We start from the raw sequence: 26,941 nt of genomic DNA, 5'->3' as shown, positions 1-26,941 counted from the left end.
CAATGTTAAACCTTCTGGTAAGCCAGAACTAGCGCATCTTGGAAGCGGGTTGTCACAGACGCTGGTCGTCTATGGATTACGCAGAACTCGACGGGTGCATGTCACGAAAATTCCAGTCATACAATCGAGCTACCGTTTACACACCTTGTATTGCGCGGCCCAAGCAGGTGGAGCAGGTGACCTCGTGCGCACGGTGATCGGCAACTCTAAATTCAGTCCCAAGGCACATCTAGCCAACACAGCCAGTACTGTACACCTCAGCAACATCGTGATCTCCATCGAATCAAATTTAATCGCTGTTCCTGTGTCGCACGCAACGATTTCCTTGACAAAGCACCGAATTAGAGCACGTGACGATGGAATGGGGAGGACCGCAGACTTTTCGGCCCCCCGCTCCGAGATGACAGTGCCTGCGGTTCTGGGTTTCGAACCAATAACTAAACTCGAAGACCAGAAACGCAGGCAAACACGAACGCTTTAAGGTGTTCAATGGTCGAGTACTCTAACTGCAGTCTATAGATTCGACAATTTTCGAGTTTGCAACTTGTAACGCGTGTCTGTGCATGCCCGGTACACAGGCTCGGACATAGTACCAGATCCCCAGAGTTTACTTGCCAAACATTATCAGATTGAACGGGTATGCTTTGACCATCCGATCACATCACACCGGACCCAATTGGCCGGGACTCCCTGGGGAGGCTCGATTGAACTGGGGCGTCATCCCCATCGCCAGCCGACAAATCCACTGTCGAACGGTACAGAACTCACCATTTTCAGTATGATTTTTGAAAAGTGAGAGTAATGTACATCTCATGAGAGTTTGCTACCATCGAATGTTTGCAAGCCAAGGGAGAGGGCAGAGTGGGTAGTAGGTTCATCATTCTGAGTCTCTGTCTTTCCCTTCTTATCTACGCGGTATCATCGTCTTTCTCTCATCCAGTCTACCACAAAGTAATTCATCGCTCTTTTGCACCGACCAGATCGCGTATTGAATTCCAACTTGGCAACTGAGAGCCAGGAAGGTGTTTGTCATGTACTGTTTCCACCTGTGGGCACCCCATCTTTAACTACGACAAGCACAAGCCCACGACGTATTAAGATCGAGGAGATTTATTATCGCAAGCTCAAACATCGTGCAATTATGCAATCCACACACTGTGACCCATATCTTGCTCCTGCTATGCCCAGGGCACCGCAGCTGAGGGGACAAGATGGTGCACATGCTCCTGGCTGTGCTGCTGACTGCATGCGTGGCTCATTCTGCGTTGGCCCAGCTGCCAGGGATGCCCATGCCGGCGATGTGCAACGGCGCCGCGCAAGCACCTATCCCCCGCTCCGACCTCAACTGGCCGGCCAACCAGACCAGGCTCGCCAATGAGCTGCATGACATGGACCAAGCCAGGGTGACCAGTCGTCCTTGTTACATTGTTATTGTTATCGCTGCTACATCTCAGGCACCTGTTGGGCGCCACCTGAGGCTCATTGGTCTTGCAGGCAGTCTTTCACTGCCCATGTACACATCTGATGTGTCTGCCTTTACTATGATGCAAACCACCACCACTGATGCCGAAGAGGTCTGAGAGGCTGCTGGCACTGCATGGGTGGTTGACAGCGCGAGGGGATGGCGTGCAGGGGGCCGAGCTAATATTTTATGGGGACTCCATCACATGGTGCTTCACTGGGCAGAACCCCTCTGGCGTGGTGACTGCCCAGGACAGGGAGCGCTCTGCTGTATTTCAGCGCCACTTCGGCCGCTTCCGGTCAAAGATCATGGCCATCCCAGGTGTGGGCACCTCCATGCCCTCAAGTTGTTCTAAAGCTTACAAAGGAAGCCCAATCTCAGGCAGACAACTGTCCCACGGATGCAGTTGGGCAGTATAGTGGGCCAGAGGGGCAGAGGATCCGAGGGCTGAAAGAACTTTGCAGTGCACTACTGACCAATGCAGCGAATGTGGGTGGCTGATCTGCAGGTGACCAGTCGGCCAATCTGATGTGGCGCATCATGACTGGAGGGGAGTTCCCCACCATCCACATGCCCAAGACGGTAGTCATATTGATCGGCACAAATGACCTCACTTACTCGGACTGCCATGAGGACCAGCAAGAGATCCTCAATGCTGCCCCTGGCATCATTGACAGGTGTGTAGGGCACCTGATGTCACTCTTGTTGAGACTGCCAGTCTTCTGTGCCTCTTTGTGTAGTGCATTGTTGCTGCAGGCTTGGTGCATTCATTTCCGGCTGGCGCATGTGTCTAGGACAGGTCAGGGGTCAATGATAAAAGGTCATGGGGTGTATGTGAGCAGAGTTCAAGATGGTGTATTTGCATGCGCAGGGTGTCGCAGATCACACGGTACATCCGCACCAACTCTCCCAACACAAGGATTGTGCTGCTGGGGCTGCTGCCGAGGGGTGCCCAGTACTGGGACCCGGAGCAGGCCTACATCTGGCCCAACAGATACCAGGCAGCCATTGCAGCCGTCAACGAGGGATACTACGTGAGGCACCTCCTGCTGCACAGCTCGTTGATGCAACAAACATATTCAGTGTGTGATTCACTTTGACAATTGTTTTGAGGGTGACACTTGCTCTCATGTACTTCTCCCTGCACCTCCGGCCTGCCAAGTGTCTTGAACATCCACTTGGGTGTCCACATGCAGCTGCTACTGTGTGCGGTGAGCTCAAGATGCACGAAGGCAGTTCAATTTTGATGGGGTGCCTGGTTCTCCGTGCAGAAATTGGCAGAGTCGGACTCGAAGATTGAGTACCTTTACTGCGGGCAGCCGTACGCATTTGGTTATGGCATAAATTCGGCGCTGCTGTACGATGGAATCCACCCCAACGCGCAGGGGTTGGATCTGCTGGCCGCATGCATACAGCGCGATGTGGACCAGAACATGAGATATGATGCATCGTGAGGTTTGTCTGGAAGGAGACCAGGAGCTGCAGTGTGCACAACGATGCACAGTGCAGACGTCTGTGTAGATTAGCCAAGAGGCTGCCCCTTCAGGGCAAGCTTTGGATCAGACTCCATGGCAGGTGAAATTCTTTTGTGTCCTGTGTCAGTCCCTGGTGGCAACAAGACTGGCAATGTCCGCTGAATGCCTGCGTGCGCCTGATGGCAGTGCCGAGCTCACCACGGCCAAAGGAATTGGTGCTCAGCCCCTGTTAAATCCAGATAATGCGTGAACTACCCAGGAGCCCGAATGGCAGGCCGTTGTACACTAGGAAAATTGGTGGACCCTTCAAGGACTTGATCACCTTGATCCATGAATGTACTGTGCGGAATTGGGCCCCCCTTGCTGTGCAGATTTTTTTTTCACTGCAAAAAATGGTGGGATGGAAATGTGGAGGGAAATTTACCAGTGAGAACAGATCATGATGCAGACGCGATGCACAAGTTGTGCTACGAAAGTGCTGCATACGCATGCAATCAACTGACAGCGTCCTAGCAGAGTTGCTGTGCAATCGAAGGCTTTTGATCTTGACTGCCTGAACAGCCTGCTACTCAGTGCAATGCCGGGAGATATGAGTCCATGACTACCGGGTACCCGAATGCAGCATCATGCATGATGTGTGAGAAACTTGAAGCTCACTTCAACGATTGTGTCCGATATAACTTGCGACACAACAGTCAACATTACATGCACTATATTGCTTGAACCTCACTGAGTAGCTATAGCAGCTGCTGTGAGTGAATGCATGCGTGTATCACTGCAGGCATGCCAGTGATCACGGATCATGATCAGAACATGATGGCATCAGGACCACTGCGGTAGTGCGTGTGACCCGACCCGGCCCGGCTCACTCAGTCCCTTGCTACCGTGTGACATTGTGTTTGCACAGCGCTGCTATAACTCGCTCGGAGGCGGCGTGCCTCACAGGAGACGAACCAGAAACAACGAACAAGAGTTTTGATTAGTCATAAGTAGCTTCCTCAAATACTGAAGCTAAAAACCTTACGCTCAGACGTGGGGATAAAGTTTCGGTCAGTCCACAAAGCAGTTCTTGCACTGTGTCTATACACAACTTCTTTCCGTTTCGAGATTGCATTTGTGACTATTGACCAAGAACTGACAACGATGGCACCGACTTCACCGAAAATCGTTCTTGTCACAGGAGCTTCGGGTGGTATAGGACTTGCCACAGCAGTGCTGCTCGCCCAGCATCCTGACAAGTATAAAGTTATTGCTACAGCTCGGAAGCCTTCCGCAATCCAAGAGGTCGCTTCAGGTAAAAAACGGGGCTCTTTGGGGATTTTAGTCTTCATGCTCTAGTTTCTTCCGGAGCTGAATCATAGAGCACGTCATTGTACAGGGAGCAAGTTTGACGTGAAGAAACTGGACGTCACGGACGATGCATTGGTCAAGGACGTCGTCGAGTCTGTCATTAAAGAACACGGAAAGTTGGACGTCCTGATAAACAACGCAGGTTTCGGGACCCGTCTTACTGTTGAGCAGCAAGACCTCGCATCGCATCAAGCGTTGTTTGACACGAATTACTTTGGCATGGTAAGTCGATTCCACAGAGATCACTGCTGTGCTGCATTTGATGGGATGCTTTCCTGCAGAGCAAGAGTATTCAATGGGATATTTAGCGTCTCGCCGTGGATGCAGGTGCGCATGATCCAGGCAGTGCTGCCCCACATGCGCGCAGCGCAGAGCGGCCAGATCATCAACATCACATCGCTTGTCGGCTTCTCCGCTATACCTTTCTGTGACGCCTACTCAGCCTCCAAGTTTGCGGTAAATGCACCCCTCAGCCCTCACCAGTGTATCAGACAAGAGCTGCCTTTTGAGCATGCCTATGTCATGTGGTCCTGTTTTGAAGCCTGTGCTGAGTCACCGAGTGTGTGTTATGGCAGGTGGAGGGTCTGTCAGAGGCGATGGCGCCAACCCTGTCAAAGTTTGGCATCTCAGTGTCCATAGTGGAGCCCGGCCCAGTGGCGACCAACTTCTCTGCCCGGGTGCAGCAGGACATGGCAGCCACAGGCAAACCCAAGGATGACGCCTACACGTGAGCACTGCTTCCGTGCCCTGATACTGCCCACGATTGGTTTTCCCCTCAACCATCGCTAGCGAGATTCATGGCCTCTTGTGCCTCGAGCTGCATTCTGCAACGCAAGCATCGCCCACGTAAAGCAAGTGCCTGGAACCTTTAGCTCCTCCGCGGCGCAGTGAGGGCAGTTTTGAGAAGCTGACACGGCCCTGACAGACCCGGGTCTGACACAAACAGTTGCCATTCCAATATGTCGCTTGCAAGTGTCAAGAGACTCATCACTAAGCCTGCAGGACTGCTCGTGCAGGGCCATGTCGGAGAGCTTTTTTGCAACCATGGTCAAGGGGTTTGCAGACACCCCGGGCGTCCAGCAGACCTCTGAGGATATTGCAGATGTGCTCAAGAAGGTCATCGAGGACCCCCACCCGCACCTGCGCTACCAGACTTCTGCATTCGTGGAGCAGCACGCCAAAGCCAAGTTTGTGGACGCCACTGGAGATACTTATGTGAAGGAGGCCCTGAAGAGCTTCCAGTGAGCTGGTTCAGAAAAGCACAAAATGTGCATGTAGGATAATGTTGTGCATTACTCGAGAACAGATCTGATTACCAGTACATATTTTCGGAACCCGCATGTCCTCTAGTCATTTTGGGAATGTGTGCTGAATGTCCAGGAACATGATTGAAAAACATTGCAATTGTTGAAGGACAACAGAGCAGGTACAAAGCTGAGATCTTGATGCAAATGCCATCAATATACCTGTCTGTTGGTGCATTGAACATCTTTCAGTGTGAGTTGCAATTCGAGTCCAGCAGAAGGTGTCTTTGTGCATGCAAGACTGGCTATATTACAATTCCAAGAAATTGCACCAACCGTGAAATGCATCATCAAAGCCGATGTAAGGCATCCATTCAAAGACCCCTTGTATCTGACATCAGCTAGACAGGCCACATCTCTCATTTGCTGGTGAGGTCTAAAATCCAACATTCAACAGTTGATTCAACTTACGGTACAAGCAGCAAAGGGCCGGTCATCAATCACTCGTGCCCGGCAATCGCTCACCCATCAGCAGGGCATCATCTCGAAGAAGAGGCCAAAATGGTCGCTGGGCAGCACAGGCAACTTCTTGGGCACGCCCCTGACCTTGACTGCCCGGGTCACGCCTGGGATTGCCTCCAGGCCAACCATCTCTATGCTGCCCGGCTTCCAATCCTTCAGCTTTGCTAGGACTCGGTCCAGGCGCGTCCGGTGCTTGGTGGTCAGCATGGGGTTCTTGGTCCCATCATAGGTATACCCCGCATCATCTGGACGCAGTTCTGCCCATGCATCCACCCTGCAACAGGCAGAGTCAACCTCCTCTACGTATTTCATCGACTAAGAACTACGACTTGAGGGGAGCAATCAAGCAACATCGCGCACAGGAGCACCAAAACCAGGCCACAACTATTCTTTTACGGAGGTTTGACAGGTGCAGTAATGTCTCAGCTTGAAGCCAAGGACGGAAAGCATGCAAACGCATACCAGCCATCAGTGAGCGGCAGGGGCCCGTTGGCAGGGATCCAGTTGAGGTCGCCGGCAAAGATCACATTCCCTTCCCCACTTTCATCCAGCGCTGCTATTGTCTGCAGCACCAGCGCTTCAATACAAATATTTTGCCAATTCAGCGCTACAGCTGAGGAACACATGGCACTCCAAGGTGGGTTGAAGGGGTTATAAGAGCCCACCGTCTGGCACTGCCGCGAGCGCTGCTCTGTCATGGGCTGCTTCCAGCCACAGGGGCTCTCCAGGTGGCTGGTCACAAAGCGACAAGACTTGTTCCCAAAGGACAGAGTCACTTCCTGCCGTCCACGACCTGTAAATTTGAAGCATTCCCTTTCACAATGATGCATCATTCAAGCGTCTCAAGTGGTAAGAGAGGCATCGACACAGTATCTAGAACAGTTCTGTGTTTTTCTTTGAGCACTGCTGCTTCATCAATGCTTTAGGCAGCAATTGTCCAAGGCTCGCACCCATCATGCTGCCTGGGAAGCGATGCAGGCGGCAGGGTTGCGCGCCAGTGACAGCACTCTTCTTATAGAGCAGGGCCGTGTAGTATGCCTGGCCCCCGGCAGGCATCGCCTCATACTGCCTCATCCATGGCGCTGACCTCAGCAGCGCAAAGATGCTGTCAGTCACCTCCTGCACATCCAGCATGCTCTGCTCAGACGTGTGCCAAGGACATGTCACACATGCAGTTGCGCATGAAAGAGGCTGGATCCTGCTCTTTGCTCAAATATGCGGGAGGTCTGCCGGGCAGAGACTGGCGCTGGAGCGGACCTGCAAGCATATGACAGTGGGAAAGCCGGTCTCCACTATGACATCCCCAATAGATGCCATCCGCTCCTCCAGTGCCACCTCCTCTTCAAACCTGTTCGCTCGTTGAAAAGTTCTCAGCAGACTGATAAGGGAAATGAACTACAGAGGAGGAAATCAATGTCAGGGGGCTCTGTACTAAGTTAGAGTCTCGTGGCAATGTGCATCAAAGGGGACCTACCAGACATTGTAGGTCAGCACACTGATGGGTGGTGTGGGCAGACTGCATGCACCACTTGCAGTGGCCTCTGGGTGCTCAGAGCCTTTGTGGGCTGTCTGCCTGGCAACGCGCGCAGCATGCAGCTCTGCCAAGAGGGCGGTGTTCTTCCGGGCATTCACCTGTGCCCGAGCAGATCCAACCTCAAGTTGGGTCTCCAATCATCCTTCCTGCTACCTTGGCACAACATGGATCCAGGTGCGGCCTGAGGGTGATGACAGAGGCACACCTGCTGGGCGTGCTCCATGATGCAATTTCTATTTGCTGCTGTCAAAGTGCGTGGTGAGCTCTGTGTAAGCGCTGCTGCCTGCTCAGATGCTACGGGTACAAAAGGCTTCAAGGGACTTGCAGCGTTCTTGGCAAAGGCCATGATCCGATTCCTTGCTGCATCCTGCAGGTTGATGAAACAAATGGCACTGACCAGGATGCCTTGCATTGCTTAGACTGGACCTCTCTGCTGGAGATCCTAGCATACACAACACAGTGCTGGTCTCTCTGGCCAGTGCAGCAACATCATGAAAAAGCTGGAGAATACACCAGACTGGCGCACCTCTTCTCCTCCATTGTTAAAATCGCGTTTTCGTTTCCCTGCACCTGCTGGCAGCCACTTCACTGGATTGAGCACCCTCACCTCAAACGTGCGGGACAACCCATGGGGGATTGATGCACCCAACGAACCACCTTGATTGAATAGGAGGGCACCTGGTTTTGATGGCTGAGGAGGAGAGTCATCGGCGCTGGAGGCTGTCAGATCAACAGTTTGATTTCCAACATCCATTCTGCTAGTGAAAAGCCTGGTAAAAAGCTTCCCTTCACAACCTTTGTTTATAGTCAGCCTGTACCCTCACGCATGTGGTCAGCCAATCTATCATCAGGCATCACTGCAATACTTACATAAATTTTTCTAGCTTCTCTGCATTGCTACGCTATTAAATAGGAATAAGTCTACTGACCTTGATACCCTGTCTACGGAAAGCCGTGGTCTTCTTGCCCAAATTCCTGGCAGAACTTGCGTCCTACGAAAACCGGTTCTTACAAGCATTCAATACATGCCCTGTGACACCCATCAACAAGGTGCAAATATTCAGCGATCAACAGCATGACCTTGGATGGTGCTGAGACTGCTTGTTAATAGAGTGAGATCGGGACAGAGAAAGAACCTGTCACAACATCACCCTGCACAAGATATTGTTTGGTTCGAGTCAATATTCACATCCAAATCGGGGTGCACCGTGCGTGCAAGCCATCATGAAACGCGAGCTTTGCCACGTGGCATGCATTTTTCCGGCACTTGTTGCTGTTCGGGACTTGGGTTTCGTCACATTTCTCTTCGTTGGACGAACCCGGTCGGGGTTTGATGGAAGCTTGTCGAGATTAACGAAACATTTCGACTTAGAGCAAAGACAAAGTGAATCCACTACCTGACACAAGTAGCAGTTGATCTATCTCCTTAGAATATTAGATTAGTAAGACAGTGGAAGTCTACACTTGCACAGATAATAAGAAATGAAAAATTTTAAGTGCCACCGATCATATATCAAAATCAAAATGGGGGCGATCAGGATCATAGCCCTTCTGCTGCTTTGTTTTCTGATCTTGGACACCACAATCATCCACAGCGTCAAAGCGAGATTCCGAGGAGCACAACCGAAAAAAATACCCTCTCTAGCGGCTGATGGTGGAGTTGTCGAACCCATCGCAGGTGGGCAGCGTGCAGGTGCCGTTTCTTCTCTCATGTCTCGAGGAAAGCCATATCCTTATGTCCTTATCGATGCAGTTGGGGTTTCCAAAAGTGTGCGAACTTTGACATATATTCGGGCTTCAGGAGTCGTTGTACGGCGAAAGGATCCCAATGTGCCTGCGAAAGGAGTACGCAGAACAAAAGGGGGCCTGCTGCCCTGGTGGGTGCGCAAAAGGTTGCAGGAGCAGGAGCAGACAGGGACTGATGAAGGAGCTGTCGACAAAAAGCTGTCCAGGAATGCAAAGAAGAAGGCCAAGACCCTGCACAAGAACGTGGAGGTGCGTTGAAAGCACTGTCTGCTGAAAACTTCAAGCAAGCCCTTCATGATCCTTGCTTACGCTGACAGCCCACTGATGCCTGCTGACACTGTGATGTGGTGTGTGGGACAGATCGTGCAGCTGGCACGGGATGATAGGGAGGACGTGGGTACTGGCAATGGCGCCGATGTCATGCAGAGCGGTGAGTTTATGCATGTGGTTCACACATCCAGCCTTGGGGAGCACTCGCCACCCGATACACAGCACCTTTTCCTAAGGACTCTAAAGAGCCGACCTCCTCAGAATTTTGTCTTTGACATCCAGTATGTTGCAAAAGTTTCTTGAGTTATTTAAGGTTGTCTCAAAGTTGGATACTGTGCTTATGCAGGAGACTCGGCCATCGTTGTGAAGGACCTTCCCCTAGAGGATGGGGCCGACCAGGGGGCCGACGACAGGCTGGCAGCCTACGACGCCCAGATGGGCATCCTGGCAGAGGCCGCCAAAGTGGAGGAGCTGTCGCGCGGCAGCGCAGCCGAGCCGGACTTGCTCATGGACGACGCAGGGAAGCAGGCCGTCGAGATGCACGAGAGCGCTGCCGCAAATGCGCGCGACCGGCCGCGGGTGCAGTCCGCCGCTGCGGCGAGCCGACAGGCCGATGCTGACGAGGACGCAGACGAGGAGTCTGAGATTGTGGCAGGGCAGGAGCAGGGGTCTTTCTACGACGAGGGAGAAGATGAAGATAGCCGCCGCCGCCGGCTGCTGCAGAGCCCCAAGAAGAAGGGGAAGCGGCGGAGGAAGCCGCTGAATCCAGAGGACGTGCCGGGGTCTGTCAGCAGGAGCTTACCGGATGAGGTCCTGCCAGCAGAGCAGGAGGAGGCAGCTGCTGCTGGGCTGAAGTGGCCGGGTGAATTACGGCAGGAAATTGGGGACGGTGAGGAGGAGGATGACAGGGACATAGTCATGACGGATGTCAGCCGCGCCGAGAGGCAAGCCGAGCAGCAGAACGCGGTTTCTGACCCGGGGGACAGTGACAATTTTGAGGAGGGTCTGCTGAGCGCTGCCGATGAGGACAGCGGGAGGGATGCAGCCGTGCTCAGCCGGGAGACAGCAAAGGATGGCCAGAGGGAGTTGGCAGAGGGTGGCAGGAGCAGTAACAAGCGTGCAAGATCAGGGAAAAGGAGGAGGAAAGGGAGAGGTGAGGGGCCCAGGAGAGCAGGAGGGAGACATGCTAGAAAGAGAGGGGCCAACAGCGCGGATGCTGCAGTCAAGGCAGGGGGTCGGGCAGGGGAAGGAAAGCAGCGCGGCAAGAAGGGGAAGGTTCGCAGGCCCAAAGGTCAGAGCAGGCCTAGGAGGACGCCCTGACAAGAAGCGTACCAGTGCAATCCTCCTGAGGCGCCGTAGTGGAGCAGGAAGCATGACAATTTGGAGCATGTGAGGTGTGTGTTCAGACCCTTTGTTCTTAAGCATCTCTGCCTCATGAAGTAGAGTAGGCCCACTGCTGCACAGGAGCTGACCATATGCATGCTCAGGATTCTTCTGACACTCTTTCTTGGATGTGTGCAGGAGAGGGCTGCACCCATATGGGTAGAATTATTGGGTAGCCGCATACATTTCATTTCTAGATTCATATTATTGCATTACTGCTAATGAAAAAACGATAATAAATCCAATTTGAAGAATTGGATTGGAAGGAGATGTTTGCTTTACATGATATAGGACAGCAGAGGTATCGAATGAAACACAATCCATCACATTCCTCAAAATAATGACAGGGATCTTTGGTCAATGGGAAATGAGACAGACTGCCAGCACGGCTGGCCAGCAATTTATTGGGACATGTAATCTTCTCAAAGACAGTCGCTGTAGAGCCCACACACACTCCCATGATATCCCACCCACATAACTCATCCACAGGCACGCTTGCACCCAGGCTCAACTGCCTTTCATGTACCCCTCTCAAATGCTGACACTCCCTCGCACTGTGACCATTCAGCAGCAATCACAGCCTGAACTGGCCTCTGGCAAGACTGGCCGTTTCAACCGTTAAAGGCTGTCCGCTGTGCATTGCAAGGAGTGTCTAACAGATGGGAGACTCAATCACAAGGGGACCACTGCCACAGTTGGGCACTGCATCTACCAGAGGCCAATGACCTTCCACCAGGCACCGCCAATGCCAAGCCAGACAGCAATGTAGAAGATGGACATGATGAAGCCCAGCTGGTACCACTTGGCCTGCGGCACGTAGCCAGCGCCAAAGTACGGAGGTGCAGAGCCAATGCCGTATGTTGTGAGGCAGCCCATTATGTTGGACAGCTGCGCACACACCACAGAACTCCATTGGAACCGAGCTGCAGGCCTAGAAATTTTGCTTCCTTCCACCTTGATGTATCCATTCATTGCACCTTTACAAGGCGAAGTTGGTCAGAATCCTGTAAAACTCACATCAAACCAGGGGAACGCATACATGAAAGTCAGTGCGAGCGCCAAAATGGGGAGGAAGGGCTGCTTTGCTTTGTACACAGGAGTGCATCAACAATACAAACATGACAGACTCTGACATCACAAAGTCAGTCAGAGGTTGCTGTTTTATCATACGAGTCATTCAAGCAAACGAGTCACCTGTCCGAGGGCGATGGCTGCGAGGAGGCCAGGGGTGCCGCAGGCGATGGCGACCGACAGGAATGCGGTGTACATGGCTCCGATGTGGGCGGCGCCCGAGGCAAAAAGGTAATGGGAGTAGAAGTAGAGGATGACAATGATGCCAAAGGACTGCTGCCATGCCAGGCCAAAGTTGGACACCACATTCACCACCTGCATGGCACCGCCACTCTCGAGTTCAGCAATACACAACATCAGACATGTCCAACCATGCGAGACATTTGATGGCACGCCAGCATGCCAGGCTATTTTTACCAACGTCACAGGAGAGCCCCAAGGATGCCTGACGGCTGCATGCAGCAATTTATGAGAACTCATCAGGAAAGGTTGTCGTGACAAAATAGAAGGGTTGAAAATGAAGGGGAGGGGCGCACCTGGTTGGAGAACCATTTGATGAAGCCGTACTTGTTGAGGTAGGAGGCCATGCCGATGAGGGCGGCAAACCACGTCAGCGTGTCCCAGGCAGCGCCATTGGCCAGGCAGTCCTTCCACGTCACCTGCTTGCCGCAGGATCCATCTAAATATATGGGGCAAGAGTCACCACGGCTTTTTTAATCTTCTGCAGTACAACGCGCCACTGCCATGTGTCAAAAATTCTTTGTGACCGTAAAATCTCACACGGGAGAGCGGTGCGCTGCACTGCAGAAGTGCAAATGAACATTCCCCTTCACTAAGCGCATCTGTCAATTTGCCAAAGTGGGGTGAGCACACCTCTTGAAGTCAACAGCTGACACAGAATATCACAGGGATAGCAGATCCTTGTACAGCGTCAGCGGTCATGACGAGCACGCACCACATTGGTGATGAGGAGGATGCCAAGGCCGAGGAGCGCGGCAGCGACGGCGTTGACTCCCAGCTGACCGCCAAAGATCCACAGCGCCACTGTCAGGCCCAGGCCGCCCGCAGTGATCTTCTCGTTGCGCGACAGCGGGCCCAGCTTCTCAAGCTCCTCCCTGCAGTCACAAGCAACCCAGTCCACTGAGAGCATCGCTCTCTATAATTCATTTGGCATCCTGCCATTTCAACTAAGTGCTGGACATGCTAATGGCAACCTCCGCAACCCGCACAGGCGCTCGGCGCTAGCAGCGCACCGGTCATCAGGGCCCTGCTCTTCTCTTGCAGCTCCCCTGGCAGGCAGATATGACTGGAGGGTAGCAGTGAAGCGAGCTGATAGGGGTAGACAAGCAGGTTGGTGAGGGCGCAAGTGGGTCACCTGGCCTTGGCGGGGGCGTCGGGGGTGTCCTTGACCTGGGGAGGGTAGAGCACGTAGAGGATGAGGGGCGTCGCGATGAGGCAAATGAGCCCAGGCACGAGGCCAGCCAGCGCCCAGGTTCCCCAGCTGATGGTGGTGCCCAGGGTGTCCCTGGCCAGGTCCACTGCCAGCGGGTTGGCAGCCATGGCTGTGATGAACATGGCAGAGGAGATGGTGGACGTCTGGAAGCAGGTCTTCATCAGGTATGCGCCCAGCTTCTTCTCGGTGCCGTTCGCCTGCGCGCACGGCGGAAGGATCTTGCGGAAAATCTCTCGTCAAGTCATGATGCACCGGGGTGCCTCGGTTTTGCTTTCACAGTTCCCTCTGTTGCGAGCATGGCAGGGAAAAGGTAAAAAATAGATGAACTTTTATCAAGTCATGATGCACCGAACTGCCTCTTATTCTTTCTATTGACCCCCTTTGTTGCGTGCCAAGGCATTCCTGATTGGTCTAAAAACGCGGCTTACTGTTGCAGATGGAAAGAAATTAGCACAGATGGAAAGTGCACTCCCATCATGCCCAGCAGCAGAATGCATGGCAGGAGTGTGCCCGGTAGAAAAGGTGGAGATGCATGCATCTGGCCCCAATATTGCCAGGTGACTCACCGGGTCGGAGCCACAGGCAAGGCAGAGCGCTTTGACCAGGGGGAAGAAGATGCCGCCGGCACGGGCGGCCACTGAAGGGATGGCGGGGGCCAGCAGCGCCTCAGCGAACACCAGGCTGTACGCAAGGCCGAGCGTGGTCTTGCCAAAGACGGACACGATCGCGTACGCCACACGGTTGCCCAGGCCCGACTTGATGAAGCCGCCTGACAGCCAAAAGGCAATGGCGATGAGCCACCTGAGGGAGCATAAGCAGGCCCATGTTACAGTACATCCGGTGGAGGTGACAAGGCTACCCATTGTTGAAATTGAACTGATGGCGTTTGCTACTAATGAAAAGGTGTATATTTAGCTGTTTGGATCAGGCTGTTCATGGATTATCACTCCAGAGGTTACTCAAGCAGGGGGAGAGTGGGGCTCACGGGATCTCGCTGGAGAAAGCTGAGAAGGCTGCGGAGAATGTGAGCACTTTGGTCAGCATGGTGGCGCCCAAACCAAGCATCGCCACGGCGCCAAGGGGCAGAGGCTGGGTGATGATGCCGACGATGGTGCCCAAAAATATGGCCAGCAGGTGCCACGCCTGAATCGTGACGCCCGCTGGTGGAGGGCAGAACCACACAGCCACTGCCACAGCCACACAGATGCCCAGGTTCTTCATGTCGGCGCCCCATTTGAATGGTGGCTCCGCGGGAGGAGAGGTACTGACAGCCGCAGAAGCGCTCGCCGAGACACAGAGTGGAGACCGCCTCTCGGCCACCTGGCTGCGCGAGATTTTCAACGAAGTAACCTGGCACCTGCCTGCCACTCTAACTGCGTCACTTGCCTTGAGCGCAGATGCCTGGCTGCGCACTTTAAGAACACCGCTGGGAGCATGTCTGCAAATCCTAGATGGCGCAGCCGCGCACACAGGCGCGGAGGCCAAGCTACCACGCAAAGCCATCTAGGAGTTCCGTTGCAATTCTGATGGATACCGGAAGTTGTGGATGTGGAGGCCAATGGGAGGCATGTGATCCCACATCATGATGACTCATACAAGACCCATGCAAAGCTTGGAGCAATTTTCACTTTCAGCAATACTCGCTCATCAAAATTCAGAAAACGAACTCATGACGCAACTGACCGTCACCAATTCTAACCTCCCAACCAGCTCACAAGGGTACGGTGGAAGATCACATCAGTGCATGCAGCGTGTTTGTAGAGGACGTCAGACGTTTGCCTTGATTCAGAACAAGTCATACAATAAGAACATGTTTTGTTTCTGTATCGCAGGACTGCGCCCACTTTTCAATACCAGCAGACTGCGCCTGTGAGCACCAAGCGCCAACAGGACTATATTCACGAGGATATCTTCCGATTGCTGAATCCAGACTGCAATCGGGCATTTTCAAGCTTCGAAGATGCAGTCGACCGCCTGCTTCCGTTCCATGTGAGCCTCGCCACATGGACAAGCATGTTCTGCTTCTCTTTGATCAAACTGATGTATAGATCCCAGGGTGTGTCAGTCAGTTATTGCCATCTTTCATCCTTCTCAGAGAGGCCTGTGAGTGACCTGGTTGTGCTGGGAACAGATGCTTGGAGCAGAGGAAACAGAAAGAGCAGATTTCGAGGAGGCTGAGACTTTGTCAACTGGGGGCCTGCTGCTAAGTAGACATGAAGCATGGCAGGAGCTGTGCCTTCAGAAATCCATGCAGTATGCTGATGAGGTGCGGATTTCACATACAAGCCACGGTAGGACAGACCATCGATCCGATTCCTCTGCTCTGCGCAGTGCAGTGTCCTCTTTTGCGGAGCTTATCAAGTTTGTCGGGGATGGCAGCTCAATAGCCTTGGAAAAAAGCTGCAAGAGATTGTGGAGCAGCGCCGACTGCCGGGGCACCCTCGTCCGGAAGAGGAAATATACCTTAGCAAATTGTCGGCGGAGGCAGACAAGGCTGTGTCTGACGGCATCAGGGCAGAGGTGCGCCAGTCCCAATGATGACAAGCAAATGTCACAGCGCTGCTACAGATTGTTGGGGAATGGCACGGCAGGTTGCCCTCTGCATGGCTGCATTCGAACCTGGTGCCTCACAAGTGCATTGCAAATGGTGCTGCTTGGACTTGAATGTACCGCTGTGCTTGCAGGCTCAGCGGAAGGCAGCAGAGCAGCTGGAAGCCATACGGCAGAGGAACTTGGAGGCGGAGCGAGTCCTGAAAGAGGCCAATGAAAGGTGCGCAGCACACGTCCGCTGCTGTCACCTAGTCAGTTTGGAGCAATGCCCCCTACACGCACTGCCAGAAACTTTCCATTGACACTTTGAGACATGTGATCCACACGCGGCTTTGCCCATCGCACTGGACCCTCTGTAAAGCTCACAGCGATATATCGCATGTGCAGGATGAAGGCTGAGCAAGCGCAGGCGAGTGGCGTTGCCGGCCCCGTGCAGGAGCCCGGCGCTGAGCAGAGCCTTCCAGCACAGGCTTCAGGGCAGCAGCAGCCGCAGCCAGAAGCAGCAGGAGCAACAGGGTCAGCCGCGCCGGCAGCACCAGCACCTGAGCTTGGCACGGCAGCCGCGCCGGGGCTGGCACCAATGCCACAGGTCAAGCAGGAACCTCCGATGGCTCCGGAGCCCGAGCCAGAGCCAGGCGGTTGGAGTGGGTGGCAATAGGCTGTTCTGGGGGGACTAGAGGTAAGGCAAGTTTGCGTGATCTTGCCGAGCTTAGGGAAGACCAGCCTGTGATGGGCTATTACATTGCCAACGCTGTATCCCCTCGTTCAATGCAAAAGGTGGCATGCTCAGCTGTGTGCGCCCTAGCTAGCTGTAGCTGCAGATGGTCTCTGGCAAATTAGCGCGAGCAGAACAGCGTGTGAAAACCTCTTGGTGCTGGAAGAAACATTGAAGCCTGAACTCTATGGAATGCATGAACCTGGTGGCGGTGTTGAACCTGGACTGAGTTGCTGCTCAGGCGGACAAATTCCTGCAAGTGACATGTGCGTCTTCTTGACGGTGAATGAAGCCGCAGCATGTGATGGAACTTTTCAAGTTGAGGCTGAAATCGTGCTTTATTACAATCACACACTGTGTATCTGAGTACGCAAGCTTTGCCAAAATGTGTCCATCCACCACTGGCATAAGACACAGGCACAATCGCTTGCAACTCTCTTTTTTCAAATGGGCACGATGTGTCATATTCTAACTGTAAGTGGCACGCACTGATTATACTCTACCATGGACACAGAAATTGAGAACACTCTGGAAAACCTTGACACAATCAAAAATATACAACAAGTTTGAGTAGAAATGAAGAACTGAAGAAGTATTCAGGCCTGTGCTTCCTCACCAGTCACAACATAGAATTTTGCTGCAATCCTGCCCTTAGTAGTGATTTTCAGGATGCTACGTAGAACTGGAAAAACGGAGCATATACACTGGCCAAAACAGTACAGGACCCATCCTCCATGACTACTTGTTCAACGAGCAGGCGACCTCGAAGACAGCAATGACGCATACTTATATCTTGCTCCTTGAGCCCACCACAAAGGCACAATCGTCAGACCTCACCCAGGCACCCACATCAGCATTACCTTATTCTGGCTTGCAACCCTGCCCACGCCAACTAGTGCGCCACATCTGCTACTGGACACAGCATGCAGAGGCGTTCTCTGGCACAGCTCTCACATCTGGGCAGGCATGCCGCCCTCCACGTGGTGCATCATCTGCTCCTGCTGCCCCACGGCCTGCGCATGCGCGGCGGCTGCCGCAGCTGCAGCCGCCGCCGGGTCCTGCACCTGCATCATTGCGCCGCCGTCCGGGGCCATGAGGGCCGCGGCATCCACCATCGGCTGCTGCTGCTGCTGTTGCTGCTGCGCCTGCTGCTGCTCCGGGGACAGCACGCCGGCGGACCCGGGAAGCACGCCGTCGGACGCCTGCACCACGCCCTGCCTCTCCAGATTGCGCCACTTGTCCTTCAGGTCCACCTGCGCATACCACCCCGCATGTGTCAGGCCCCACCCTTCGACACAAACCGCATGCACATCTCCAGAGGTGACCCTCCTCCCATTAGATATGACAGCTCAAAAATAAGCAGCAGAGGTGCTGCCCTCAAAATTGACACGATGCAAAAAAAAGGGCCAAATGGGAGGGTCTCCCGCCTTTTTATGAGGGGAAGGGGACAGAGTGTAGGTACCTGGGAGCGGTTGTTGAAGGCGGCGGCGCCCTCCTCCAGGATCTTCTTCCACTTGCCCTTGCCCCACTGCCGCACCAGCTCGATCAGTGTGTTGGTCTCGTGCTCGGCCCAGCGCCCGTTGCGCCGCCGCTTGCCTCCGCCTGTGCGGTTCTTGGGCGACTTGCCCATGCTGCCGTCCGTCAGGGGCTCCCCGTTGGGCCCCAGCATGCCCCCGATGTTTGCGCCGGGAGTCACCTGCATCGATGGCACGTAGAAGTCACTTAAAGACACTCTTCAACCAGAAATGAGCAGCAGCGATGTGCTAGCCGGTAGCCAAGCGGGTAGCCAGAAGCAAGCATCAAAAGAAGCCTGTGCAAAGCTTGGTTACAAGCGGCACAGCGAAGAAATATTGTGCTCCAAAGCCCAAAAATGTCCTGGGCTGTGCGGGATCGGGCATGCAGCTGGGGCTGGTGAGTTACCTGGTTGGGATCGGGGCTGTCCCAGCCGACGGTGCGGCCGCTGCCGTCAGGCATACCGGGAGTCATGGACGGCCCCGCGCCGTGGTCCACCGCATTCAGTGCCGCAGCAAAGCTTCCCTGGCCGCCCGCAGCCTGAGAAAATTACAACTTGATTAGGAAGATATTCTGGCATGCACCCAACTAGGCATATGGGTCTAATGGGCATGGTCTTGTCTTTTGATGCCCATTATTAGCACGCTCGTTGCATGGCTAATGGCAATGTCGGAGAGCGCACGTGGAGCCTGCACTGCAGGTGCCAGAAAGATTACTGTTGTTGGGGGAAAGGCGCAGCGTGGCTCACCTGCATGGCGGCTGGGAAGGGGTCGGGGCCGCCCTTGTTCTGCAGGCCCTTGCTGGCTGCCTGCAGGTCGGCGATGGTAGTGGCTGCCGCTACATCAGCGTTGCTCGCAGCGCTGCACCCCATGCATACTCTCCTTGAGCCCCCCCTCCAAGTGGAAATATACCAAAAGAAGATGAAAATTCATGCTGTGTTTAAATAGCACCAGGAGCTAAAGAATCAGGGGGCAGTGCAGGATGGCATACGCAGACGTACCTGTGCCTCTGGCGCTTCTTTGGGGCAATAGAAAAGTTCCCAAAGGCTCCTGCACCCAGGGAAAGCAATCTTGTCAGCCGACACAGTGGGTACCTTCTGCATTTGCTTGTCATCACACGTCTTGAACGTCTGGTAGAGTGAAGCGGGTCTCACCTTGTGGATGTGCCGATGAGATTGTGGGGTGCAGCAGCCCCTGAGCATACTGAGCCTCCATCACCTGTGCAACAGAGACCTTCAACGTCACCCAATGTGCACGCCCAACAACATTGCGCAGATTTAAGTGGGTCCTGGCCAGATAACTTTTTACCGCTACTTGATATACTGGGTGCACTATGGCGGCAGGGCTGTTCACCTTGAGGATTGGCTGGCCCATTGCGGCACGGCCCTCTGCCACGTACTTGAGCATGGTCGCCTCCACATGCCCCGGAGGGTACTTCTCCAGCAGCACTTGCGTGCCTGCCGCTGACTGCAGCCCAATGGCCAGCTCGTCCCGCCTGGGTGTAAGCGCCCTTTTGGTCACACAACAGCACCATACGACGTGAAGGACGTAAGAAACAGTGGGGAGAGACAGGCCGAGTGTGCTTGAGGCCGCCTGTGCAGGTACAGGTGCCCCAGGCAGGGCTGGGGGCAGATGCCCAGCGTGACACACCTCTGTCCCTCTGGAGCATTCTGGAGGCCCTCTGGTGGAGGTGGGAAGTAGCGGTCAAGCATCTCCTTAGGGTTTCCTGAGTGGAGGAGGGTATCAAGAGACCCTCCTCGCAAGCTTTGCAGCACCAGCTCGGTCTTGACCTGTGGCAAGCAGGCGGGGCAGGTCAGGAAGGTGCCGTGGTAGTCTTGGTGCATCTTGATTACCCGGCCACGGCTGGAACGCAAATCGCAGGCTCACCTGGAGGTAAAGATCGAGGCTGGGCACGAGCTTGGACAGGTCTGCGAACGGTGAGTAGTCCGCTTTGTTGTCAGTGCTGTTGGCGGCCAGGCAGTTGAGCGCATTGAGCGTGCCATCCGAGATGCTGGCAGCGTGCTCACGTAGCACGCGCAGGAGCAACCGGACCTGGATCGTCTTTGAGAGGGCATCCGCCCCCATACCCAGGTGCTCATACAGTTCCCGGACCACCGTCTCGCTGAGCGAGTCGCGGTCCAGAAGAAACTCCAGCACCCATTGCTCAGCCTTCCCCGCCATGCCGTTCGGCTACGTTTCAAAGATTGTTTCAAAGATTCAGGTTCTTGGGACCCTAGGCAGGTTTGCCCCAAGACCTTGAGTGGGTTCTGGAGGAAAGCTGTAGTCGATCATCCCCCTTGTGCACCGTACCGACCCCTGGACCCTCACCTGCCGGCACGCGGGAGCTCGCTCCCATTTCCATGTTTTTCTCGATGTAGCAGAGGAGCAGATGAGCACTCGTGTCAGCCAGTCAAATTTCTTTTGTGTTATGTTTGTGCATGGTTCTGAGGCTGCACATCTTTCTGAGACCACTGCTCATCTATGACACGATTGCATCAACAGTAGAGGGTGCGCCACAGAGATCCGCTAAACTTACAATTTCATAAGCAGATCAAAGAACATTTTCTTTAAGATATCAATACACACGACGTCCTACAAATCCTTGTCGAGGGACACTGCAGAATCATGAGGAGGATGATCTGACCTCCTTGCACTGAGCCCTTGGTCCAACGATGGAAGTGGTATGTTGCAAAGTCAGTAAATTTTATTACATAGAAGCTTGATGAAAATGTCGTCCCCTTGAATTGGCGTCTGGGAGTTTCTGCCAACTCTTGTTACACTGAACTGCAGGAAGCAGAAAGACAGCAAAATTCAGAACGCCAGATGGTATCGCTAGCTGATTTTGAGGAAGACGAACAAACTGATGACGACCACCAATCAGGAGACGATGAGGATGTGGACTGGGAGGATGCAGAAGGTCTACCTTATGCAACACTGCAGGCAGAGATCGCAGGCATTGGGGCTACTTTACAAGAGAATGAAGACCAAGCAGATGGACACGAGGACACCGCAGAAGCAGAGCATGCCGCTGGGTTACAGGAGGTGAGCTCTGGTTTTTATGCAGTGCTATGCCTTGGACAATGCCAGGAGACACAGCCATCTTCAACATCTTAATATGCATTGCTGCAGCAGCACGGTCCGAAGGCAGTCATTGCAAAGGCGCTCGCAGCCAACCGGCGGCTGCAGTCGCGCTTGACCAACATCCTAGCAGCAGTGGACAGGACGATATGGAGGAATGCAGAGACCCAGGCCAAGCTGATGCACAACGCAGAGGCCTGGCCGAGAGCCGGCCGGTACAGGGGAATGCGAGGTGATGCGCCTGAAGACTCACCTTTTGTGCTGAGCGCCCGACCAGCACACTCAATTTTTGCTCCTCATTGCAGCGGTGTTCCTGAGTGCATGCTCAAGCACCTAATTTAGACAGATTCTCGTGACTACTGACGTAACAGACAGCAATAGGGCCGCTGTTCCTTGGCAATTCTGTATCTTCAGGGAGGCCCTTGGCGCACTCTGTGCGGGCACTGCAGAGGCTGACGGCTGGCCTGCGGTGGCGCAGAGACCTCGAACACGGTGTGGGGCAACGCTGAGACGCGCGTGATTGGCCCCAGCCGCTTCTGGGTGGCGGACCGGAAAGTGCCGGAGCCGAACGCGGACGCCATGAGGACCGCTCCGGCATTCGAGTACCTGCCACACACCTTCAGGGACGCCAGCTGGACGCCAGACGAGCACGAGCGCCTGCAGCGCGCCATCCTGCAGGCCGTCAATGTGCGCAGCCCAACCGCAGAATTGAAGCTTGGAGGACAAGGGGTTGGACTTCACAGGCTTCGGGACATGTCCTGGAATTGTTATGAAGGGGTGCTGCCTTGTTGCAGTGCATTGGCTTTGTCAGGGCATCTTGGCATAGCATGACAGCCGCCTTGCCCTGTGACGGTTATGATTTGATGGAGCAGCCTACACTTTGGTGGACCGTGCATGGTGGTAGTAACGGCTTGCACCGGTGCAGAGAGCGCGTTCGGCAAGAGAGCTGGCGGATGCGGGGCTGCACGGTCACAGTGAAGGCGACAGAGGCCCTGAGGAGCAGCTGCTCAAGCTGGACAGCCCAGGTGAGCTGCAGAATCCAACTCTTACGCAGCAAGTGGTCTTGTGTTGCCCTGGCGCGGTGCCCAAGCTTGTTCTTGTTTCAAGAGAGAGCGTCAGCTGTATCAGAAGGGCGTTGAGTGGGTGAAAACCAGTGTGCTTGAAGATGCTACGTCCCAACATGGTCCTTAACCCGCTCTGGGATAAGTAATGGGGTGAGTAACCTAAGAACAGTACTTGCACTGTTCTGGGATCGGCCATCACATGGCGGCACGTGCGGACAGGTGTGGATGCTGAGGTGGACGCGTTTGGGCCGGAGCAGTGGGAGGAGGTTGCCCGGCTGGGCAGCAGCGGGCGCAGCGGGCACGAGTGCGCCACGCAGTGGGGGCACCGGCTGCGGCCCTCCCTCAACCTAAGCCCCTGGTCGCAGCAGGAGGACGCCAAACTGGTGAAGCTGCAGGCACGGCACGGCATGCACAGAGTGAGCGCTCACCGTCTCTCCCGGGGTGTCATGCTGCTGCAAGTACATGCTCAGATGCTTCACACCAGGCCTGACTCCCATTGCCTGTTATGATAGGGCCTCTGCAAAGGTTTTCCTCATGTAATACATGCAAATCCTTCATGTATGTTGCCTGCAAGCACCCAAAGCACTGTTACCCCAGAGAATCCTGCAATAACAGCTGATTGCTCCATGGTTTCACTTTGTGCAGTGGGAAGTGGTGGCGCAAAAGCTTGGGACGGGTCGCACGGCTGCCGCGTGCCTGTCCCGCTTCCAGCGCTGCCACAATCCTGTCCTGCTGGAATCTAAGTGGACCCCAGAGGACGCTGCAAGGCTGGCCGCTCTCGTGGCAAGACTGGGTACTGCCAACTGGGTGGTGCGCGGTCTCTCCCAGATGTCTGTGCTATCAGCAAATCCAACACTATGTTTAGACACGAGCAGACCTCTCTTCTAGACTGCAGAAATGTGAGCAGCTCAGAAGCGGTGCACTGACTATGCACATCAATCAGGAGATATTTTATTCTCAATTGTGCAAGCCCCATGGGAGCTCTCGCCGAATAATGCTGGTTTGCTCCAGCACCAAGGGCACAGCTGAGGGTGATGTGCTGATCGTGGTGGCCAGGCAGTGGCGGCTGAGATGGGCAACCGGACGCCGCAGCAGGTGCAGCACTACTACCGCGACAACGTGCAGGCCCTCAAGAAAGGCCCCTGGGCGGCAGACGAGGACGCAGCCCTCCTCAAGGTGCGCATGCCTCCATCTGCCCGCACCTACATTCACGGGCCACTGCCAAAGTGCCAGCAACACCGCAGACACCAGCAGACAGACTGGGTCGTAATGCGTCGTGGGTGCAGGCTTGATGACTTGGCCTATTCGTTTGCAAGTCAGCATCATGATGCCATTCTACTGCTTTGTTGCATGAGGGACTGCTTGGGAAGCCAGCATTCCGTAAAGGGGAATACGGGCGCAGGCGGTGGAGACGTGCGGGCGGCGGTGGCGGGAGGTGTCCAAGCTGGTGCCGCGTCGCAGCGACAAGCAGTGCCGCGAGCGCTTCTGCAACGTGCTGGACCCGGGGCTCAAGCGCGAGGACGAGTGGGCGCCCGAGGAGGACGCCGCACTGCGCGCAGCCATCGCGCAGCACACCCAGCCCGACGGCAAAGTCAGGTGCGTGCGCCTGTACGTAAATGCCGAGCCGGTCAGGCTCGATTCTACGCGCGGGGATTGGGCTGCCTGAAGCATAACTCAGTCAAGCAGACAGCCGCCTAGCAATGTGATCTACTACTTGATTCCGTAGGTTGAACAGACAGAGCCAAGCAGCCTCTTTGCCTAGATTCAGCTGTTGCATCATGCAATTCAATGGAAGTATATACCGTAGGGTAAATTACATCGTAAGGTATCCCACCTTACACCTTACCTTACATTCCCAGGGTGCACATACTTCATTACTAGTCTGCCTGAGGCATATGCGGCTTGGGATGACCTCAGCATGCAGTCAACGTGACACAAGAAGCATTTGTGATGTGGTGTGGATGCCCAGGTGGGCGAAGGTGGGCGCCCAGCTGCCAGGCCGCACGGACAACTCATGCTGGCGGCGCAGCAAGACGCTTGCCGCCAAGGAGCGCGGCACTCACAAGCAGCCCACCGCGCCACGCGGCTCCGGAGGCCGATTCCTGCGCCCGGCCGCCCCGGCGGACGGTGCCGCCCCGGCCGGCCATACGCCGCGAGAGACGGGCTCCGGCGCGGACGCTTCCGAAGCAGCGCATGTCGCTGCTGGGGAGACGGCTGCAGAGCCTGGCAGCGGGAATGGCGAGAGGAGTGGCGGCCAATGTGAGAGGAACGAGGAGGAAGAAGAGCATGCAGGAGGGGCAGTAGATAGAGGTGCAGCGGCTGAGCTGGCTGGGGGAGTAGAGGGCCGAGGAAAGGGGCGCAGTGGTGGTGGCGGCAAGAAGGGTGCGAGAGATACTACAAAGAATGCAAAAGGGAAGGTTGCCCTGGGGCTCGGCGAGAGCGCAATTGCTCAGCAGGATGATGATGGTGAAGGGACAGGGTTTGCGGACCCAGAGGATCATCCGCTGAGGAAGAAACACAGGGCACAAGCCAGACGCTGATTTCAGCGTGCAGTGAAGAGACAATCCTATTGCCCTCCTCACATGCACATGCTGAGATCTCTTTGCTTATGGGAGAGTACGAGTATAACCTTTATTAAAATCGTGATACATGAGATGACACTTACACCATTGCATGGAAGGCTTGACTTGTAATGTGCTGGAGATCTTTCCAGACTGTCCAATTTCACCTCACGATTTATTGCCAGCTATTGCACTCCACGCCTCCTTGCTAATCTGTACTTACGGCCTGCAGAGCTTCCTCGGGTTCCCTCAGTGCGATGTCCAGCTTCTCGGCGATGGCAGCAATCCATGCCTACCCCATGCGTGAAACACCTCAGCACATCTTAAAATGAAGCCACCAAACACAGCATGACTTCCCATGATAAGAGTCTGCACGTACACTCAACATTCATAGGCATCCGCTGGGCCAGCAAATTTATGAGGCGCACCTGATCTAGACGGCCAAAGCCCCTCTGTGTGTCAGTGCCACACACGAGCAGGCCCTCCTCACCAATCGGCTGCACCAAGACCCCTTGCGTGTTCTCTGGAAAGTACTCTGTGAACTCCACGCGACCTGTGCTAGCCCACAGAACATGAGAGGCTGCTGTGCAAACACCTGCATCCTTGGCCATGCATTAATCTGCCTTGTAGTTCCACACAAAATTGCCCGATGGAGAGCAAATGCACGGGAGATAGCTTGGCTGGTTGCTTCAGATCAAAGTACTCCTGCACAATGGAAGAAGTGTACACATGGAGCGTGCCTGGAAAAAGAATGAGGTTGGCCAAGTAACTGCCAGAGCCGCTCTTCATTGCTACAGCCCCAATGGGCCCCGCAGATGCGCTGCCAGGCACAGTTCCAGGGGCAGCCATGCCACAGTGCATGATGCACCTGCCCTTGTGAATGACCACCACGCCTCTGCACCTGCTTGAAAAGCGCAAAGCACGCCACAGCCTGCAAGCACCCTTTTCTCTTATGGCAGGTGCACAGTGAGGTTGGAATCCAGCACTGGGAGGTTCCCTGAGAGTAGTGGTGGAAGTGTATACCATCTGAGCTCTGCCTTTGCCTCATCTGAGAGCTGGGAGTCAATGAAGGAAACATAATCTGCAATTGGCTCCACCTGATGAACCAGCAACAACTGGGCCAGTTGAGTGTAAATTAAAGATCAACAGAGGGCTGTCCAAGCAGGGGTTCACTGTATAAAAGCATAAGTCTTGTTCTAGCCAAAGGCGAGGGCGCTCACAGCAGTCAGGGGCCTTGGCTTCAGGGAGAGCCACTGGAGGCCTGTGAGCACAAGGACTGCCGACAGCCCGATCACGAGCACATCTGCGCGAGACTGGGCTGAGGATGCGTCCACAACTGGGGCTATCTGCAACCACCAGGTATATTTCTGATCCCACTTCTGCAGCGCTGAGCAACAAATGCAACAGTATGGAGTATGGTGCTCACCCCTGACACAAGCCTGTTGACCAATACTCCGACAATACCCAGAGCTCCAGTAGCTAATGGCACTGTCCTCAAAGCGCCTTGATAGCGTGCAGCCCAATCAAATTCCTCATCTGGGGCCACCTGATTGTGGGCATCCATGGACCATATGAGCTTCAGTCAATGCTGGGTCTTGCAGGTGGTGGGGATTACATACTGCACTGTATTATTTGAAGCTTAAACGCATTCACCACAATAGCCAGAAAGCATGAATTTGCTTTTTTCTGTACCTGCTGACTTCTGCAGATCAGAAGTGATCTGTGCGAATTTCGTGAGCTTGCAATATTCCGTGCAATTGTGTGTATAAAAGTCCATCGAGGGACTCCTCTTAAGCTTCTGAAAGTTGATATGCTGTGACAACAAGGATGAACGACTGGCAAGCCTCTCGTTGGCAGCACGACAGGCAGCATTGCCGTGACCAACAACCCATCATTTCATTTCTTTCAAGCTTATGGGCACCAAAGAGACCATTAGATTCCTGCAAGTTAGT

General features: G+C 54.4%; 9 protein-coding genes across 9 annotated transcripts; 5 read left to right on the top strand and 4 right to left on the bottom strand.

The window, feature by feature from the left end:
- Positions 1-1,211: 1,211 nt before the first annotated feature.
- COCSUDRAFT_83642 (hypothetical protein) lies at positions 1,212-2,916 on the top strand (the record flags this gene model as incomplete). Its single annotated transcript, XM_005650122.1, has 5 exons — positions 1,212-1,403; positions 1,633-1,783; positions 1,971-2,139; positions 2,334-2,496; positions 2,734-2,916. The coding sequence occupies 5 exons, from the start codon at positions 1,212-1,214 to the stop codon at positions 2,914-2,916; spliced, it is 858 nt and encodes a 285-aa protein (XP_005650179.1).
- Positions 2,917-4,080: 1,164 nt separating this feature from the next.
- On the top strand, positions 4,081-5,018 carry COCSUDRAFT_13566 (NAD(P)-binding protein; the record flags this gene model as incomplete). Its single annotated transcript, XM_005650052.1, has 4 exons — positions 4,081-4,231; positions 4,316-4,509; positions 4,615-4,743; positions 4,863-5,018. The coding sequence occupies 4 exons, from the start codon at positions 4,081-4,083 to the stop codon at positions 5,016-5,018; spliced, it is 630 nt and encodes a 209-aa protein (XP_005650109.1).
- A 1,041-nt stretch (positions 5,019-6,059) lies between these two features.
- COCSUDRAFT_61766 (DNase I-like protein) lies at positions 6,060-7,810 on the bottom strand (the record flags this gene model as incomplete). Its single annotated transcript, XM_005650051.1, has 7 exons — positions 6,060-6,327; positions 6,516-6,616; positions 6,719-6,846; positions 7,004-7,172; positions 7,311-7,401; positions 7,528-7,685; positions 7,793-7,810. 7 exons carry the CDS (start codon positions 7,808-7,810, stop codon positions 6,060-6,062), a joined length of 933 nt encoding a protein of 310 aa, XP_005650108.1.
- A 1,301-nt stretch (positions 7,811-9,111) lies between these two features.
- On the top strand, positions 9,112-11,162 carry COCSUDRAFT_40771 (hypothetical protein; the record flags this gene model as incomplete). The annotated part of the gene is made up of 5 exons (XM_005650050.1): positions 9,112-9,265; positions 9,431-9,582; positions 9,694-9,763; positions 9,950-10,756; positions 11,125-11,162. 5 exons carry the CDS (start codon positions 9,112-9,114, stop codon positions 11,160-11,162), a joined length of 1,221 nt encoding a protein of 406 aa, XP_005650107.1.
- Positions 11,163-11,697: 535 nt separating this feature from the next.
- Positions 11,698-14,740, bottom strand: COCSUDRAFT_22760 (oxoglutarate:malate antiporter; the record flags this gene model as incomplete). Its single annotated transcript, XM_005650049.1, has 7 exons — positions 14,496-14,740; positions 14,077-14,311; positions 13,433-13,707; positions 13,013-13,172; positions 12,594-12,716; positions 12,181-12,372; positions 11,698-11,874 (listed from the first exon to the last, which is right to left on the bottom strand). Coding segments are annotated over exons 1-7 (1,398 nt in total), but the record flags the coding sequence as incomplete, so codon positions are not given.
- Positions 14,741-15,165: 425 nt separating this feature from the next.
- On the top strand, positions 15,166-17,269 carry COCSUDRAFT_65305 (hypothetical protein). The gene is made up of 6 exons (XM_005650048.1): positions 15,166-15,229; positions 15,343-15,499; positions 15,642-15,776; positions 15,890-16,030; positions 16,195-16,280; positions 16,448-17,269. Exons 1-6 carry the CDS (start codon positions 15,180-15,182, stop codon positions 16,716-16,718), a joined length of 840 nt encoding a protein of 279 aa, XP_005650105.1. The 5' UTR covers positions 15,166-15,179; the 3' UTR covers positions 16,719-17,269.
- A 290-nt stretch (positions 17,270-17,559) lies between these two features.
- On the bottom strand, positions 17,560-20,467 carry COCSUDRAFT_65304 (hypothetical protein; the record flags this gene model as incomplete). The annotated part of the gene is made up of 9 exons (XM_005650047.1): positions 17,560-18,028; positions 18,238-18,471; positions 18,696-18,827; positions 19,036-19,147; positions 19,288-19,336; positions 19,441-19,504; positions 19,640-19,781; positions 19,937-20,076; positions 20,174-20,467. 9 exons carry the CDS (start codon positions 20,465-20,467, stop codon positions 17,726-17,728), a joined length of 1,470 nt encoding a protein of 489 aa, XP_005650104.1. The 3' UTR covers positions 17,560-17,725.
- A 642-nt stretch (positions 20,468-21,109) lies between these two features.
- Positions 21,110-24,968, top strand: COCSUDRAFT_40767 (hypothetical protein; the record flags this gene model as incomplete). The annotated part of the gene is made up of 9 exons (XM_005650046.1): positions 21,110-21,328; positions 21,416-21,596; positions 21,843-22,051; positions 22,290-22,389; positions 22,648-22,844; positions 23,074-23,238; positions 23,485-23,604; positions 23,831-24,024; positions 24,398-24,968. 9 exons carry the CDS (start codon positions 21,110-21,112, stop codon positions 24,966-24,968), a joined length of 1,956 nt encoding a protein of 651 aa, XP_005650103.1.
- A 104-nt stretch (positions 24,969-25,072) lies between these two features.
- COCSUDRAFT_28103 (hypothetical protein) lies at positions 25,073-26,925 on the bottom strand. The gene is made up of 7 exons (XM_005650045.1): positions 26,682-26,925; positions 26,416-26,535; positions 26,210-26,335; positions 26,013-26,086; positions 25,730-25,920; positions 25,418-25,542; positions 25,073-25,281 (listed from the first exon to the last, which is right to left on the bottom strand). The coding sequence occupies exons 1-7, from the start codon at positions 26,859-26,861 to the stop codon at positions 25,198-25,200; spliced, it is 900 nt and encodes a 299-aa protein (XP_005650102.1). The 5' UTR covers positions 26,862-26,925; the 3' UTR covers positions 25,073-25,197.
- Between the last annotated feature and the right edge of the window lie 16 nt (positions 26,926-26,941).

This window comes from Coccomyxa subellipsoidea (assembly GCF_000258705.1).
Source record: "Coccomyxa subellipsoidea C-169, whole genome shotgun sequence".
NCBI lineage: Eukaryota > Viridiplantae > Chlorophyta > Trebouxiophyceae > Coccomyxaceae > Coccomyxa > Coccomyxa subellipsoidea.
Note: the sequence above shows the minus strand (reverse complement) of the source record. Positions and strands in the feature narration are given on the sequence as shown.